At 42.7% G+C, this 18,401-nt stretch overlaps 1 protein-coding gene across 4 annotated transcripts in view; it reads right to left on the reverse strand.

The window, feature by feature from the left end:
• Positions 1–18,401, reverse strand: part of PDZD2 (PDZ domain containing 2) — a 312,563-nt gene that overhangs the window by 51,309 nt on the left and 242,853 nt on the right. For all 4 annotated transcript variants that reach the window (XR_003757843.2, XM_029060011.2, XM_029060012.2 and 1 more), the window contains 6 exons: positions 17,253–17,372; positions 12,578–12,692; positions 5,889–5,962; positions 5,251–5,476; positions 4,166–4,283; positions 452–584 (listed from right to left, as the gene is read on the reverse strand). Coding sequence is in view for 3 of the 4 variants with exons in the window: in XM_029060011.2 (XP_028915844.1) it covers positions 452–584; positions 4,166–4,283; positions 5,251–5,476; positions 5,889–5,962; positions 12,578–12,692; positions 17,253–17,372 (786 nt within the window). In the remaining variant the exon portion in view is untranslated. The remainder of the gene's footprint in view (positions 1–451; positions 585–4,165; positions 4,284–5,250; positions 5,477–5,888; positions 5,963–12,577; positions 12,693–17,252; positions 17,373–18,401) is intronic.

Genomic DNA, 18,401 nt, shown 5'->3' on the forward strand with positions numbered 1-18,401 from the left:
TTCCCGCCTTCAAAGCCTTTTTGAAGGCATATCTCCTCCAAGAGGCCTTTCCAGACTAAGCCCCCGCTTTCCTTTTCTCCCACTCCTTTTTGCATTTCCCTAACTTGCTCCCTTTATTCTTCCCCCCTCCCAGTCCCACAGTACTTACACAGGCATACCTGTAATTTCTTTATTTGTATTGATGTCTGTCTCACCCCCTTTAGACTGTAAGGTCTTTGTGGGCAGGGAATGTGTCTGTTTATTGTTGTACTTTACTCTCCCAAGCACACAATACAGTGCTCTGCACATAGTAAGCATTCAATAAATATGACTGAAAGAATGAATGAATTTTAGTGGGGAAATTGTTAGGATAATCTGGGATTTTGCAACCAGCAGGAAATTACTTTACCTACAATCACTTTATAATGATGACATGAAAAGCAACAGACAAAAAGTCCAAATTACACTTCACCTTTGGGTTGGGGTGGCGACTGATGATGAGGCTAACGGGTCCTGGGCCACACTCACTCAGAATGGCATAGGCTTCACTTAAAGCAGCATGGCGGAGACTAACAGAATCTGCTTCCAAGATTTGGTCACCCCGGCTACGGAGACAAAAACAGCCAGACAGAAATTTTTCATTCTGAAATTTTTTCTAAATAGTAATAATTTTAGTATTTGTAAAGCACTTACTATGTGCCAGGCATTATACTAAGCGCTGGGGTGGATACATGCAAATCGGGTTGGACACAGTCCCTGGCCCACTTGGGGCTCACATTCTTTATCCCCATCTCACAGATAAGGTAACTGAGGCTTAGAGAAGTGAAGTGCTTTGCCAAGGTCACAAGCAGACAAGTGGGGGAGTCAGGATTAGAACCCAGGTCCTTCTGACTCCCAGATCCATGTTCTATTCCCTAGGCCATGCTGCTTCTCACAATTTCGAATTTTTTTAAATCTCCACCTGACATTCCTCACCTTTTGACCTCCATCTTGCAGCAAATCAGGCTGAAAAGCAGCATGGCCTACTGGATAGATCATGGGTCTGAGAGCCAGAAGGACCTGGGTTCTACTCCTGACTCTGCCACTTGCCTGCCGTGTGACCTTGGGCATGTTGCTTCACTTCTCTGTGCCTCAGGTACTTCACCTGTAAAATGGGGATTAACACTGTGAGCCCAATGTGGGACGTGGACTGTGTCCACCTGATTATCTTGTATCTACTGAGCTTAGAACAGTGCCTGGCACAAAGTAAGTGCCAAACAAATACCACAAAAAACAATCAATTCTACATCCAAATCTACCAGCACACCACTCCATCTACACTGCTGCTTTCAAAGCATCAGGATAAAACCATTCTCACTGCTGGGTGCCTTCTTCCTGCCATCTTGAAGTGCTTAGTTCAATCTCATTTTAAGAAGAAATAGCTGAAGAATTTATCAGCCTGCCTCAAATTTGAGCTAATGAGAAATTGAGTGAGAGTTGCCTATTTTTACAATTTATTGGCTATAGAAAAGTCAATATAATGAAACAAAGTCTCTTTTGTGTCAAGAATGAAGCATATTCATTTGGTGGGCTGTACACATATGGAATCATTCAAGAGAGAAATATCATCTTGGGATGTCATTAAAGGATTTTCTTTAATTATTACAACAGCATTTCCTTTCCTGCAGTTTTGGGGCAATTTGTTGCTTATTTTCACTTGTTCAAGTGTGAATACACTGTGTTGATTATCCAAAATCTACTCTAGTTAGTTAACACAAATCAAAATAGCTACTGCAGGTACAGAGTGCTTCAACCACCCACATCCGGCTCTGGTTTCATACAGTTAATAGGGATGAAGTACTGGTACTGTATGTATGCACTACTTTGTGCAATGTACATTTTTTCAGTGTTTTGTCAGGTTTTTAATATTAGATGGGTATAGCTCCGCTCTAACTCCTACATAAACAGAAACACACACACACACACATCATTCAAAAATCACAGTCAGGCATAAATCAGAATAGGTCAGCAGCATAAAAAGCAGCATGGGAAGCAGCACAACCTACTGGAAAATGCCTGGGCGTCAGAGGACCTGGATTCTAATCCTGGCTTCACCTCTTCTCTGTTGTGTGACCTTGGGCAAGTCACTTTACTTCTTTGTCCCTCAGTTTCTTCACCTGGAAAATGTGGATTAAATACCCATTCTCCTTCATACTGCGACTGTGAGACCCATTTAGGGCAGGGACTGTGACCAACCTGATTAACTTGTATCTACCTCAGTGTTTAGAACTATAGTTGGCACATGGTAAGTGCTTAACAAATACCATAATTAATAGGTTAACTAGGCACAGGTTGATATCAAACAGCCATCTTGACCACATAATCCAAGACAAAAATAAGAATAATGGAAATATTGAAAGAGATAATCCAGATGTAATGCTTTGCAACCACCCTGAAGGGCATGGCTTTGTAATAGCATGTAGAGACATAACATGCTTGAATGTTGTGCCAGAGAGCCTAAATTTTCTACCGCATTTTTGGGAGCTATTTATATATGAAAAATAGTTAGAAATGCATGAATGTATGGAATGGGAATGTGTGTATGCATGTGTAGCAGTGCCAAGCAATGGAGTCAGTAGAATCCAGCTCTCTCCATTAGCTAAAAATACTACATAATTATCACATCTTTAACAAAAGCCTGAAGAGCTTCTCAACCAGCAGGACTACATGCATTTTCAGACCATTCAATTGATACTGTATTGGTGCCCTGGCATAGCTTTATGTCCAAGTTACACACAAATTGAAGATGCTTGGCCAAATATTATGTACATTTCACCTAGAAATCTTAGTGACTTCAACCGTATTCTCAATGTCCCTCTTTCAGAGGATGTGCAAAGGATTAAGATGGTTATAGGGTGGAATGGAACCCAGAACATACAAACAGAAGGATTCTTGCTCTCTGGGAAAGTACAAGCTAGAGGCCAGTGGGGATGGTGGGGTGTTACAAGTGGAAGCAAAGAGGGGCCTTCTGTATTGGGAGGGACTGGCTAGGCCAGGCACACCCACTGATGATGCTGCTGCTTCTAGTTCTCCCATTACTATGCAGTGGTCACCTTGGTGCCTACTTGTTCAACTGCCCATTCTCTCATCTCCAACATTCTTCTAATAATAATAGTAATAATAATGATAAAATAATTGTGGTATTTGTTGAGTGCTTAGTATGTGCCAGGCACTGCACTCAGAGCTGGGTGGATACAGACAAATTGGGTTGGATACAGTCCCTGTCCCATGTGGGGCTCATAGTCTCAATCCCCATTTACAGATGAGGCAACCGAGGCAAAGAGAAGTGAAGTGACTTGCCCAGGGACACACAGCAGACAAGTGGCAGAGTCAGGATGAGAACCCATGACCTTCTGACTCCCATGCCCATGCTCTATCCACTGTGCCATTCTGCTTCTAAAGGAGCATTGACAGCACCTTAGCAGGGCAGCTGACAGAAGCAGCTACTGCTTCCTGGAAAGGGTGGCCAGAGCTGGTCCTTCTCCAAACACAGGGTCTTCCTCTTCCTGAAACTGCAATTGGTGGCTTATTTCCCTGAAATTCAACCACCTGAATAATAACAACGGTGGCATTTGTTGAGTTCTTACTCTGTGGCACACACCATACGAAGTGCTAGGGTAGATACCTGATAATCGGCTCAGGCACAGTCCCTGTTCCTCATGGGGCTTGAAGTGTAAGGAGGAGGGTGAACAGATATTTAATCCCTTTTTTACAGATGAGGAAACTGAGGCACAGAGAAGTTAAGTGACTTGTCCAAGGTAACACAGTAAGCAGGTGGCAGATCTGGGAATAGAACCCAGGTCCTCTGACTTTCAGACCTGTGTTCTTTCCACTAGGCCACACTGCTTCCCTGATTCAAATCTCCCTAATTAAAATTTATCTATAGAAATTCCAGATACATTAAAACTTCAGATTTAGTTTTTAAAGCCAAGAATCTGGAATGTTTTCCACAAAAAAAGAGAATTTTCTTTATAATTATTTTCACAGACATTCCACCAAAGAAACATTTCAATGGCTCATCGCAAAGTGGAATCTATTCCACATTCTGGCAATTATTCTAAGAGAACTGTGTCTGAAGCAAAAAGCCAAACCTCTAATGTTCTTAAACCTGCCCTGGAATATTGTTTATTTTCCATTTACAACTAACCTTAATCTACTGTCCATCTTAGCCACTGATCCTGGGGCGAGGCTGTGAATGTAGATACCTGGAGAGCTATTTTCCAGCGTCAGGCAGCAGGCCCCAATGCCTAATCCGACCCCTGGTTCTGTAGGATGCAGGAAAAAGGGGGAAAAAAGATACAGACAAAAGTTTTACCCTTTCAGAGATAAAGCGACATCACTCTCACACATGTGGACATAGAGCAAATTCCCCTTTCACCAATAATCACTTGTTCTCAGTGGGATTCCTATATGGCACTTTGAAGAAGAAGAAGAAGAGGAAGTTTCAATGAGAATATTAAGTGATGCTCATTTCCAGCAGCTTACTTTCTACAGAGAAGAGTTCCAAGGGAGGTCACAGTGGGACCAGGGGACGCCTGTGGATTAGTTCTCTACACAGTTAAATTCCCATTATTCAGGGAATGAATTACAAAGGCCCCTTGTTTCTCTTCTTTCTCTCTACACTGGCAGCCAATTTACTTTTGTTGGACTATCCACCAAAATTTGGGGCACTCGGCACACAGTAGGTGCTCAATACAACTTTCGGACTTGCTGGAGAGGTAGTGGAACTCAAATTTGAACGTTTTGCTCCCTCTTAATAGTGCCAATAAAAAGTTTGGTGGTTCAGAAACCTGAAACTAAAACTAAATTGTAATCCATAGATAATCCCTAGATCTCAATGATCCAAGATGTCCCTGTCCCTCTCATTACCATGTTTTAAAGTCGGCTCCATCTTGAAAACAAACCAAATAAAAAATTCCTCCCTTTACATTAAAAAGGAGCTACAGAGGGTCTTTTGCATCAAAAAAATCACAATACTATACCACATCTGGTAAGGTTACAAAAGTCTGAGAGACTAGCTTTATCATACTACTTATGTCTCATCTTTGGGACTTGGATTTATTTGGATATGATGTGTTGATAGATCTGCTGCGTGGATGCCACTTTGTCACTTTACTGTGACACCAGGATTATGGAAGTCTGTCTATTCACAGGGAACTCATGAGGGAGCAGAAAAAAAATGGCTAACACTTTTCAAAACAACATTACCGAGTGAGCAACAGCACATATCACCTTTGTGGAGAGTGACTTCCATGATGATTCTGTCCTTGGGTCCCGGACCCTTGCGACCCAGAGAGGAGGAATCCCCTTCATCGTTGCCAGGTAAAGGAGCTCCCCCACTAGCAATGGAGTTCGGAGAGCTGGATCGGCTCAGTAATGTAGGCGTTGGACATGGGGTAAGGCTTGGGCTACGTAACCGTGTGCGTACTGTTAGGGTTATAACTCCTTTCTTGAGTTGCTGTGGAAACGAGAACAGTAGACTGTTCAATGATCCTCAATGAAAAACTGTCAAACACCATATTTCAGTGAAACTGGAAATAATGACTCTTCTTATTCAAGAAATGTGGGTCAAAATTACCAGCAGGTTTAAACAGGGACTGGATTAAATGATGCACTACATTGGTCACCAAAGGATTGGTAGAGAGGAGTTAGATAAGTCAGAGAGTACATCCTCTACCGTTAGAAAAGATGTCAAAGAAAGCAAGCATCGCCTAGTTCCTTCATTCTCCCATCACTATTGTTGGTGATAGACCATAGGTCTGGATGGACCATCGGTCTAATCCAGTAATGATTTTTCTTATGTTATATTCTATGACAGTGAAACAAATATGTTACATAGGTTATGGCTTTTCTTATTGTAATCTGGTTACCTTAAAGGTTTGGATGGCCTCCTGGTGGGTCAGCCCCTGTAGAGATTCTCCATTGACATCTAAAATTTCATCCCCTAATAATGAAAGGCAAAAACAAGTTGGCATTCAGCCATGTTACACAGTACTGTGCCTGGTCAGTGGTACAGTAATGGACTACCATAAGGTCCTAGATTTATTACTTCATAAAAAGACTTTTATTGTTCCAATTTATTTTCATTAGTCCAAGCTCCTGGAAGTATAATAAAATGGAGAATTAATGACACTGAACCTTCTTCAATGGCAAGTCTGAACTCTGATCTCCGATTAATAGAAACTACTGAAAACATTATACGTTTCACTCTGATGCCAATTCCAAGATTGTCAGTGGCCGTTCTACTCTGAAGCTTAAGTGCATATGCAAAATCTCCTTCAATACCAAACAACAAAACCCCTGGGCATTGAAAGCTTATCATTCCTGTCATACCACCACTCTATATAAGAAAAACTATTCAAAAGGATGATGATGATTCACTATGATGTAGAGAATAATGGAACACTATGGTAGATAAGGAAGATCGAGGATGAATGGCAAATCTACCTCCCGGAAACTCCCATTTATACCCATATAATTATTGATGGAATTTCCAGGCACTTAGTCATTAATTTTAAAGCCTATTGTGTACTTCTAAGAAGGAGACAACTGTGAACTCCCATCTACTCTCTCTTTGACACTCCCATGTACATCTTGATCCAAAAATCAGCATGAAAGTCCCTGAACATTCTCCAATTCATCAGAATTTCTGAGGCAGCTGCATAGGATCTACTTGCCAGGATTGATGCCCAACTAGCATCTTGTGGCTGGTCCTGACCTTGGCCCTACTTCTCACACAAACATGAAGTGTGTGATCAAATGGAGAGCACCTTGAACTAAGCACTGAGGAGCGATTGCAAACAGACATTACGGTGAAGTGGCAATTTATCTGAATTCAATCATGCTGCTGTCTTAATTTGCATTTATAGCAGCACAAATCATTTCATTAGTGGTATTTAGTGTGTGCTTAATATGTGCAGAGCACTGTACTAAGAGCTTGGGAGACTACAATGCAACAGAATTAGCAGATATTCCCTGCCCATAATGAGTTTACATCACATGAAGGCTATAGCAGCTTTGTAATAGGAATAAATAATTTGCAGCCCCCACACAAGGTTAAGCGGGGAATGGCCCACAGTAGGTACTTGAAATGTTCCTCAAAAACCCAGATATTTTGTGAAAGTCCGATTTGTGGAACAAGATTTCCCACAGGTTTAAATGCAATTTGTAGGTTCCATCCTAGAAGCAACCCTGACATTGATGACAGCCTCCTACAGTGTAAAAATGGGGCTGTAAATCCCCCTCCCCCGACACTCACTTGTTCCTAGGGACTTTCCTGTGCTCCTGGAACCCATACTTAGCCTCCTCCTCCTCCACCACTCCCCACCCCCACTTTCCAATGCTTTTATTTTGTTGTTTCACCCCTTCCTATCTTCCAGACCTAGCCCCTTCCTCACCCAGAAATGGGAAGGGAAAGGGGGAGACCGGTGGTGATTTTGGCAGACACCACACGCATAGCAACAGTTGTTGTTCCAATCTCTATCTAGTTCTGCCTCTACTTGCAGGAGAGGTGGGGCTAAACTGTGTGACTTGGTGGAAAGAGCATGGGGCTGGGAGTCCAAGGATCTGGTTTCTAATCCCAGCCACACTATTTGCCTGCTCTGTGATCTTGGGTAAGTCACTTAATATCTCTAAACCTGAGTTTTCTCATGTGTCAAACTGGGATTAAATGACCTGTTCTCTCTTTCTTTCTTATAACATGAACCCTCTATGGGACAGGAACTGTGTCCTAACTGATTATTTTGTATTTATCCCCATGTTTGGCACATAGTAAGTGCTTAATAATATACTTATTATTATTATTATTACAAGTAGGATACAGGGGTGCAATGGATACAAAGGTGGTGACAGAGGCCATCGGTCTATCTGGTACAGGGCTGGGAAAGAACATTCAATTGGGCTTTGTTTTGTGATGGGCTTTCGGTGGGGTCAGGATAGTAGTTATGACTTAGTAACCATGATTTGAGCAGTTAGCAGATGCTGGGGAGGCACTACAGTTGCAGCTGAACAGGCAGAGGGCTACAATGGGCATACTGGAAAGTGGTGGGGAATGGCAGGAGAAGTAGTGGAAAAGGGGGGAAGGTGGGAACACCTGAGTGGGGTATCTCCACTTGAGCTGAAGCAGAACTGAAGAAGGGTCAAACAGAAAATGGAGGGGCTACCCTGCAGTGTGGTCTGACCCAGATTCCACCTCTCTGTCCCCTCCCAACACATACCTTCATCTCTCCTTTGTTTCCTGGAAAATGGAGTCCAGTTGCTTCTGGTATCTCCATCTGGGCAGGCCTGAAGGTGAGCACTTCAAGTCCCTGATTAGTACATGGAGGAATGGGAAGAAAGGGTGGGGAGGGAATTGATTTCCCTGCAGTGACTGGATGTAATATAAGGTAGGGCTAATGGATCCTGGGCTCTGTCAGAAATTAATGCATGACACAGTTCTGGAATTTTTGTAGCATGGTTGTTTGAACAATGAATGTTAAAAGGACCCTTTCTTAAATATCCAGCATAAATTCAATTATCATTCACTTTACAGGACAAGGCAAGTAGCTATTTCCAAGGCCAGGATATGGTATGAGACAAGGGTGGAAATCGTAGGTATTGCTGCCTCTCACTATATACTGTGTTTCCTAAATATCTCATTGTGGAATTTTAAAGCCATGGCCCTGGTTTGAATTCCTAATAATCAATGTGCTCCTAAACATACGTAATGAAGAATGTGTGATTTCTTAAGGAAACCAAAGGCCCCAAGCTATTCCTATTAATTGATTCCACTTTCGCTTGTCTACTCTTGACTTCCATCTTTCATAAGATACATTTCAAACTCCTGAACAAAAAGATAACATATCAATTATAAACCTGCTCTTCTATAGTCAGATATTTTCTGAAACTAAAGACAAAAATACAAACAGGGAGATCATTTTTCTTCTAAGAGAACTGAATAAATAATATTTTGCCATGAAGGTATTATGTTGGTTATGTCTCGTTGTGAGAACATGCTTCAGTAGTTTTTGGAAAGAAACATCTCTAGCTAACTCTTTCCACATTGCAAAGTGCTAGTCTATTTAACATTCTAGGCCTTGAAGCTACTGCTCTTCTGAATGTTTATTGAATTTTTGAAGATAGTTTGGAACATCTAATTCATTCCTATAGTAAGAATCTCTTGGCGTCAAAGTAGGATTCATGCTCTGATAGGGGCCTGGAACTAAATGTTAATTTTGGTTTTCAAAAGGCAGAAATGCATTCTTAACTTGAAGTCATCCTGCACACACAAGGCTGGCTTCAGATGTTAAGCGAGGTAAGTGGGCATTTCAGGGTAGCAGGAATGACCACCAACTCCTGACCCTTCTAAGTGGTCACAACTTAGAACATTACTAAGATGGGGCCCAAACCAGACCTCCTAATGGCTCTCACATGTACAACATCAGAGGAGGTGGTTTTGCACTGGTTCTGACATTCACTTCATAGCAACCAAATACTACTGACTAATGACTTTTTAAAGCACTCAATCAGTTCTCCCAATTCTTATCCACTCTTATCCAATCTCACTCTAGGCTTCAAGGCTCTCCATCATCTTGCCCCTTCTTACCTCTCCTCCCTTCTTTCTATTGCCCACCCTGCACGCTCCGCTCCTCTGCCACCCACCTCCTCACCGTCCCCCGTTCTCGCCTATCCTGCCGCCCACCACTGGCCACGCCCTCCCGCTGTCCTGGAGTGCCCTCCCTCCTCACCTCCGCCAAATTAACTCTCTTCCCCTCTTCAAAGCCCTACTGAGAGCACACCTCCTCCAAGAGTCCTTCCCAGACTGAGCTTCCCCTTTTCCCTCTGCTCCCTCTGCTGCCTCTCTGCCCCCCCTTCACCTCCCCTCAGCTAAGCCCCCTTCCTCCCTTTCCCTCTGCTCCTCCCCCTCTCCCTTCCCCTCCCCTCAGCACTGTGCTCATTTATATATATTTTTATAACTCCATTTTGTTAATGAGGTGTACATCCCCTTGATTCTATTTATTGCTATTAAGTTGTCTTGTTTTTGTCTGTCTCCCCTGATTAGACTGTAAGCCCGTCAATGGGCAGGGATTGTCTCTGTTGCCAAATTGTCCATTCCAAGCGCTTAGTACAATGCTCTGCACATAGTAAGCACTCAATAAGTACTATTGAATGAATGAATAAGAGCTGCTCTGGGCTCTGCTACTCCTATTCATTCATTCATTCATTCATTCATTCATTCAGATTTATTGAGCACTTACTGCATGCAAAGCACTGTACTGAGCACTCAGATCCAATCTCTATCCCACCTGGGGCTCACAATATGAGGTGAATTAATCAATCAATCAGTGATATTTACTGAGCTTATGGTGTTCATACTACTGTGCTAAGTGACTGAGAGAGGATGCTAGAATAGAGATAGACACTAACCATGCCCTCAGGGAGCTTCTAATGAGGCAAGTGAGTTAACAATTTTTTCTCCATCTGACTATGCCTCTATCTAATAATAATAATAATTCTGGAATTCATTAAACACTTACTATGTGCAGGGCACTGTGGTGGATACAAGCAAATCAGGTTGGACACAGTCCTTTCCCAAGTGGGGCTCACAGTCTCAATCCCCATTTTACAGATGAGGTAACTGAGGCACAGAGAAGTGTAGTGATTTGCCCAGGATCAAACAGCACATAAGTGGTGGAGCCAGGATTAGAAACAGTGATCTTCTGATTCCCAGGTCCATGTTCTATACACTACACCATGTTTGGTTGTCATGGCTACTCTAAGCCTCAGCTTTTGTCTGTATTCATCTTTCTCTACTGTGTTCTCTGGTGAATTCCTGAAGCTCATTGTCACCAGCACCCAGTACTCTCAGATCACCACTGCCACTGGGGGCTCCACTGGGATTAAGTAGGTTAGCACCTGCCTTCATCCTCTTCCAGGCCCTTAGTGGGTGATTAGCAGTAGCAGGAAGAATGTAAAAGAGTAGGTGATGATGAGCTACAGACCCTTTCCTTTTTTCATGGTATTTGTTAAGCACTCACTATGCACCAGGCACCAACCTAAGCACTAGAGTAGATACAAGCTAATCAGGCTGGACACAGTCCATGTCCCATGTGGAGCTCAAAAATCTTATACCCATTTTACAGATGAGGTAATTTAGGCACAGAGAAGTTAAGTAACTTTCCCCAGGCAAGTGGAGGAGTTGGGATTAGAACCCAGGTCCTTCTGACTCCCAGGCCCATGCTCTATCCACTAGGCCACCCTCTTTATCATGTTTCCCTTGGCATATACATGCACAATAAATTACAACATTAATAGATGAAGAATTGCCAGGTAATATTAGCGTTACGTTTTGGCCTGTGAAGGAGAACAACAATTAGTGACTGCTTGCATGGATTTTACATCTTGTGCTTCTCTACAAAAGGTAGTGAGAATAACTGAGGAACAGGGTAAGAAAGAGTAGTTTTTGTGATAAACACATTTGTACTGCCAGTACTTGGGGTGGAAAGCAGCAAGTGACTATACCAGTTTTCAATCAGCAGTATCCTGGAGGGAGAGCAATGAGTTGGTTTAGGAATTTCTTTGGCTGAAAAAATATCAACTCTCTCCTTCTTTGCCCCTCCCTCCTATCAATTTCTTTTTCTTGAAAAACAATAGGGAGAGAAGGAAGATGGTGGAGGGGGGGAGGAGGAAGGAGATGGGTGGCAGAGGAGGGGGAAATAGATGGGGCAATGAGGACGAAAAAGGTATATTATCCCCATTTTACAGATGAGGGCAATGAAGCCCGGAGAGATTAAGTGACTGGCTCAAGGTCATACAACAGGCCAGTGGTAGAGCTGTGCTTTTCCACTGGGACATGATACCTTCCTGTGAATTTCATTCTACAAACACATGACTGTGATTAATAGATTGTTAATACTTGGATCAACCCTCTCAGGCCCAGTGGCAGCAAGGGGAAGGCCTAGGTGACTTCTGAGGATTTCTTTCTGCCTAACAATGCTAGGACTTCACCAGTAATGGCTATTTGCTTCAGTAAACCCAAATCAGGTCCTGTGTGTGCAGCTGTAAAAGTTGATTTTCAGCAGCCAAATTTCATATCTGAGATTAGAGTCCCTAATTGTTCTTTAGAGATGTTCTCTATAAAGATAATAATAATACTAATGGCATTTTTAAGCACTTACTATGTGTCAAACACTATATTAAGCACTGGGGTAGATACACAACAATCAGGTGCTACATTGGGCTCACAGTTTAAGAAGGAAGGAGGACAGGTATTGAATTCCCACTTTGCAGATGAAGAACCTGAGGAACAGAGAAGTTGAGTGACTTGTCTAAGGTCACAGAGCATGCACATGGCGGAGCCAGAATTAGTACCTAGATCCTCTGACTGTGCTCCTTCCACTCTGCTTCTGAGTTACATTCTTCTACCCCTTAGGAAATTCCACAGTAAGGGTTGTGGCTACTTTCCTAATGGACAGAAGAGATGCAGCCAGGAAGCTACTCCACTTTGTCTCTAGCTTCCTCTGGATTCAAAAATCCCATTTTCACTATGGTTCAGTATAAAGTCTGTGATTCTTTCTCATACCTTCTTTGAGTCTTCCATCAGCAGCAGCTGCTCCAGTAGGGAAAATAGTCTTAACAAAAATCCCCATTCTTCCTCGGGCTGAATCTTGACCTCCCACGATGCTGAATCCAAGGCCCTACACCCAAGTAGAAATTGCTTAGGTTAGTTTCACCACGCACTAATGTCTCTAGAAGATGGGAACTATGAAATACAAACCTTACAATTAAATGATCTCACAATCTCTTGAACCTATTAAAAGGACAACGGCTTACTTCTTGGCATAGGGACAGTCATTTATGTACTCCTAGCTTCTAGAAGCTGCTAATGGGAGACACACATTTTTCTCCAGACGCCTCAGAATTTACGTACTTGATCCCACTCCTTTCAAGCTATATAAAGTAAGACCCAACCCATCCCCTCGCTGGCATTCCATAACTTTTGGTCTTTCCTCAGATTAAAGAGCTCCCTCTAGACTGAAAGCTCATTGTGGACAAGGAACATGGCTGCTGACTGGGTTGTATTGTACTTTCCAAGTGCTTAGTATAGTGTTCCGCACACAGTAAGTGCTCAATAAATCCAACTGGTTGGTTAATTGACTGTGAACTTCACTGAGGGACAAGGACCAAATCTAATTCTAATTCTGTGAATTCCCTCCCAGTGATTAGTCCAGTGCTCTGAACACCATAAGGGCTTAGGAAATACTATTACACTACTTTTCTGACCCCTCTTTCTACATCCTGAACGCACTCCCTCTTTTTCTGAGTCATCCCATGCCCCTCCCCACTCCAAACCTACTCTTGTATCTTCAATTTCCCTCTCCACAGGTACCCACCCTGCTGCTTCAGATTCATTCATTCGTATTTATTGAGCACTTACTGTGTGCAGAGCACTGTCTACTAAGCACTTAGCACTGTACTAAGCACTTAAGCAGATATCACTACCAGGACCCATCTCCTTGCACCTACCAAACTGGGAAAGTGAGGCCAGATCGAGGCAGGAGATGGGGAGAAAGAATGGTGATAGAGGAAAAGGAGGAAGCAGGCAGGGCCTTGTACCTTCTACTGAGAAATCTGCTTCTCCCCCCCAACCCGCCCATCAGCTTTAGGCCTTCTCCTCTGAGCCCTACTGCTCTTTTCTGTCCCCTGCTTTCCCCCTGTCCTGCCCCAGAGCTAAAAATAATAATAATCATGATAATAATAATTGTAGTACTTATTAAGGGATCACTATGTGGCAATTACCATTTTAAACGCTGGAGTTGATACAAGATAATCAGGTCCCACATGGGACTCACAGTCTAAGTAAAAGGGAGAACAGGTATTGAATCCCCACTTTGCAGAGAAGTGAATTGAGGCACAGAGAAGTTGCCCAAGGATATACTGCAGGACCACAGTGAAGCCGGGAATAGAACCCATGTCCTCTGACTCCCAGGCCCATGCTCTTTCCATTAGGACATGCTGCTTCCAAATCTAGAGTGGTTCTTGCACCCTGGCTTCGTGGCTCTGGGGAATGGGGACAGGGTGATGGAAGCAGCTGCAGTTGCACTATCCACTGCATCGGAAAGGGGGAAAAAGTTACAAAAATAGATTTAGAACAGATGATGATGCAAGGGGACTGCAAACTGAAGAACAAGTCTTGGGTGTGGGGAGAGGAGAGAAGAAACCTAAGGGAATGGGGCTAGCAGGGCATGGAAGGATTAAATGGAGCAACTTTTCTGTTGAATGTGCTAAAGTGGATACCCAAACGTCAATCATTTCAAGAAATAACTGCCACCTGGCAGACATGGAGCCAGGCCACTCATTGCCTGCTCTAAATAGAGGATAAAAGAGGCAAAAGGAAGGAAAAAATACATGACAGCTGTTACCAGTAGTCCAGAACCCACTGGGCACATGGTGGTCATGGGTTCGAATCCTGACTCTGCCACTTCTCAGCTGTGTGACTGTGGGCAAGTCACTTAACTTCTCTGTGCCTCAGTTACCTCATCTGTAAAATGGGGATTAACTGTGAGCCTCACGTGGGACAACTTGTTCAGCCTGTATCTACCCCAGTGCTTAGAACACTGCTCTGCACATACTAAGTGCTTAACAAATACCAACATTATTAACATTCTTATTTACCAACTGCTGAATAATAGCAGCAAGATATCTGCATTGAGCCTGCATCAGTCCAGGGTGAACAAACTGTTCATCTCTGGAATTGTTCAAGGAGAAGGTTCACACATGCTAGCGTCAAAACAATGATCTCTCAAGGAAAGTATTCTCACAAACTATCAATGAATGGGGAGGAATCAGTACTGTTTACATAATCAAGAGGAATTTTCTTTGAGAAGAGATTGTTATATAACCGCACAAGATTGGCAAAAGGAAGGAGGATCTTGCTCATCATGCAGGATTCTGATGGACTGGGAACTAAGGGGAGCAGTCTGGGAAGAATTTGGGAGTTGGGGTTTCTTTGGCTATAAAACAATAATAATAATTGTACTAATTAATTAATTAATTATGGTGTTTGTTAAGTGCTCACTATGTGCCAGTTAATTCTAAGTGTTGGGGTAGATACAAGGTAATCAGGTTGTCCCACGTGGGGCTCACACTCTTAATCCCCATTTTACAGACGAGGTAACTGAGGCACAGAGAGGTTTAGTGGCTTGCCCAAGGTCACCCAGCAGACAAATGGCAGAGCTGGGATTAGAACCCACATCCTCTGACTCCCAAGCCCGTGCTCTTTCCACTAAGCCACGCGGCTTCTAGGTGTTAAGCACCTACTAGGTGCCAAACACTGTTCTATGCACTGGGGTATATACAAGGTTGTCCCACGTGGGGCTTATAGTCTTAATCCCCACTTTACAGACATGGAGAAGTTAAGTGACTTGCCCAAAGTCACACAGCCGATAGGCAGTGGAGCCAGGATTAAAACCACGACCTCTGACTCCCAAGCCCATGCTCTTTCCACTAAGCCACACTGCTTCTCAAGGCACAAGCCTCTGCTGCAAAGGTGTGCACCTGCTGGATAATGCTAGGATGGTGCCCCTTGGCATGTGGGGCCAGTGGATCTGTTGTAAGCCATGGCCTTGGTGTGTGGTCCCTTTGGTAATTGTTACTTAGTGAGACAGTTCTGTTACCTGAACGGGTCATTGGTAACAGTGGCATAGCTAGAGCTGAACCAATGTCAGTTCCAGAAATGGTTCAGGTGGCTAGAGACAGGTGAAGGCATAAAACACCTGTAAACAGAAAATGAGAGGCTTTTTAATTACTGGGCTGCCTGACATGTTTGACGAGTATATTGAGACAGAGGCTGTGCCTGCTTATTGTGGTATTGTACTCTCCCTAGCGCTTAGTACAGTGTTCCACATACAGTAAGCGCTCAATAAATATGACTGAATGAATGAAAGCATATCCACTTTAGAAGAGCTGAGGGATGCCATATAAAGATAGCTAAAACCCATGGAAGTATAATTAATTTGGGAAGTTTTGGGAACCCGGATTCTAACTCAGGGAGAGGTACTGAGCCAGGGAAACAATTGTGTTCTGTTAACTGATCAGATTTGATGATCTTTTGATTTGGTACTGATGCAAACTAGCAATCTGCTATATTCTAACTGCTTTTTACATAATATTTGTAAAAAGCATAATTTGTAAAAGCATAATACTGCTTTTTAGCTTTAGTTAAATACTATTTAGTTCTTTCTTACTATACAGAGGGAAAGCCTGTGTTCCTTGTGCTTTGGGCATCCAGGATGATATTGGCATTATCTGACCTAATGAGGGATCAGAATTCAAAAAACCCAGTGTAGAGCACAGGCCAGATAGTAGACTCCTGAATTATTCTCATTTTTGGTGGGGACCTTTAATTTTAACTCATGGGATGGTGACAGCAATTTGCCTGAGGAATTTTGGGGTACTCTGGCTGGGAAACATTCCCATAGGAGTGGGGAAAGTTAATCACTTCAGGTTTATGATACGTTCTGACAGTCTGAGCTGGGGAAATCGTTGGCTGCCACAGGGAGCAAGCCTTGGGTCAGCACAGTCCTAAAATGGATTTTTACATCTCTGAGGTAGGACTTGATTACCACACAATCTAAAGCGTTCCCAAGTTGTGACTAAATAGAGGTGAATGACTTCTTCATTTGCTCTCCAATTACCTCTCATTATCTATCCCCTTCCAATAACTTCTTGTTTCCTAGAAAGGACTAAAATACTTTTGAAATATAGAGAAAGTGTCACTTAATGTTATTGTGGTGCTATATTAGTTTTGTTATTTGATTTCACCCATCTCCATTTCTCATACCACCAGCTTCATAAACAGCCCATCTATCTGCTATTTAACAATGGAATAAGTTTAATCGAGGGATTTAATGGGGATTTGGGCTGGGGTCACAGCCTCTGCCTTCTCTTAGATTATGACAAGTTTTAAAAATGGAGGTCTCTGCCCTGTCATTATTTTCATGTCCTCTGAGCAGGATACAAGAGGCTGGGCTAGGTGCCAGTGACCCTTCATATCCCTGAAGTGAAGGGTAGGAAAGGGATGTGATTGCACAACCATATCCTGAGGATGGCAGCCAGGAAAGTAGTCCAAAGCACACACTTGATACCCAGTCTTGGAAACTTGCCCAGGCCTTTACCTTTTCATTTCTCTGTCACATTTTGGAATAAATGAAGCAACCACCTTATTTTGATGATCATTCCTTGAGAAAATGCCTCACCTTCCCTTGTCCTTTCATCAGCACAATGTTGGAGATAATGGATGGCTGGGCCAGTCTCCAAGGAGATTCTACCTGAGCGGTACTTAAGGAGCGGGTAGACTTCTTCACTGCGTGGTATTCCTGAGGAGATGATATATTGTAAGTGTCAGATATACCTTCATTTATCTTAGTAAGGGTTTAAAAAATATTACCCAAATTCAATACCTCATCATGTGAGATAGGACAAAACCTTTTTGTCAGCCATTCCCACTTCAACAGCAGAATCAATTTCATACTAGAAAGTTAGGGATCTGCTGAGATGATAGCAGAAGATCCACCAACTGCTACCTCTCACCTTCCCAACTCCAACTCCTCAAATAGAAGTGAGACGTGAAAAGGGTGAGAATCCTGGAATCCATCTTCTCCCAGTCTCCTCCTTCCTACTAGGGAAAGCCCATGAGCCAATGCCCACTAGGGAATGTCTCAGCATCCTGCTCCAAAATGCTGCCCACTCTCACAAGATCACAATCATTGTTAGAAAATGTCATTTCAAGCTATCTCTCCCTTCAAATGGACCCACAGACCTACACACCTACCAACTCATGTCTCTCAATTTACATAATATGAACAAAACTGCAGCTGCCACATTCCTAATTCCTCAGATATGTGAAGGAAAATATTTTTATATATTCCGCACTCCCCCTCCTCTTAGTATAAACTAACTTAAACGTTGATCTCTTTTTCCTGGATATAGCCCACAGAATAACCATAAGGCATAGTACAAAATTTGTAAGAAGAAAGGTTTTATATTCAAGTATACATACAGTCTAGTTTTTTTTTAATAAAGTTCAAAGCCTTTTAAAACGGCATATATAATTTCATGATTTATAGATCACTTTCAGCAGAAGTTGCACTTAAGCCAGCAAAAGCAAAAAAAAGTCCACTTATAGCAATTTAATATGAAACTCAGACATCATAAACTATTTCATTTTGGCTTTGTACCTTCCAAAGCAAACTATCTCAGATACTGGATGGTAACATATTATGCATTTTGGACTGCCTAGGAAGATTCCATTTTGTTGATTGGCAAGAGCACACCTGAGATACAAGTCCATTAACAGGGGAGACATGAATTACATAGTCTATAGCGGTGGGCTGATGATCTAACGG

The sequence above is a fragment of the Ornithorhynchus anatinus genome, chromosome 3 (assembly GCF_004115215.2).
Source record: "Ornithorhynchus anatinus isolate Pmale09 chromosome 3, mOrnAna1.pri.v4, whole genome shotgun sequence".
Classification (NCBI taxonomy): Eukaryota; Metazoa; Chordata; class Mammalia; order Monotremata; family Ornithorhynchidae; genus Ornithorhynchus; species Ornithorhynchus anatinus.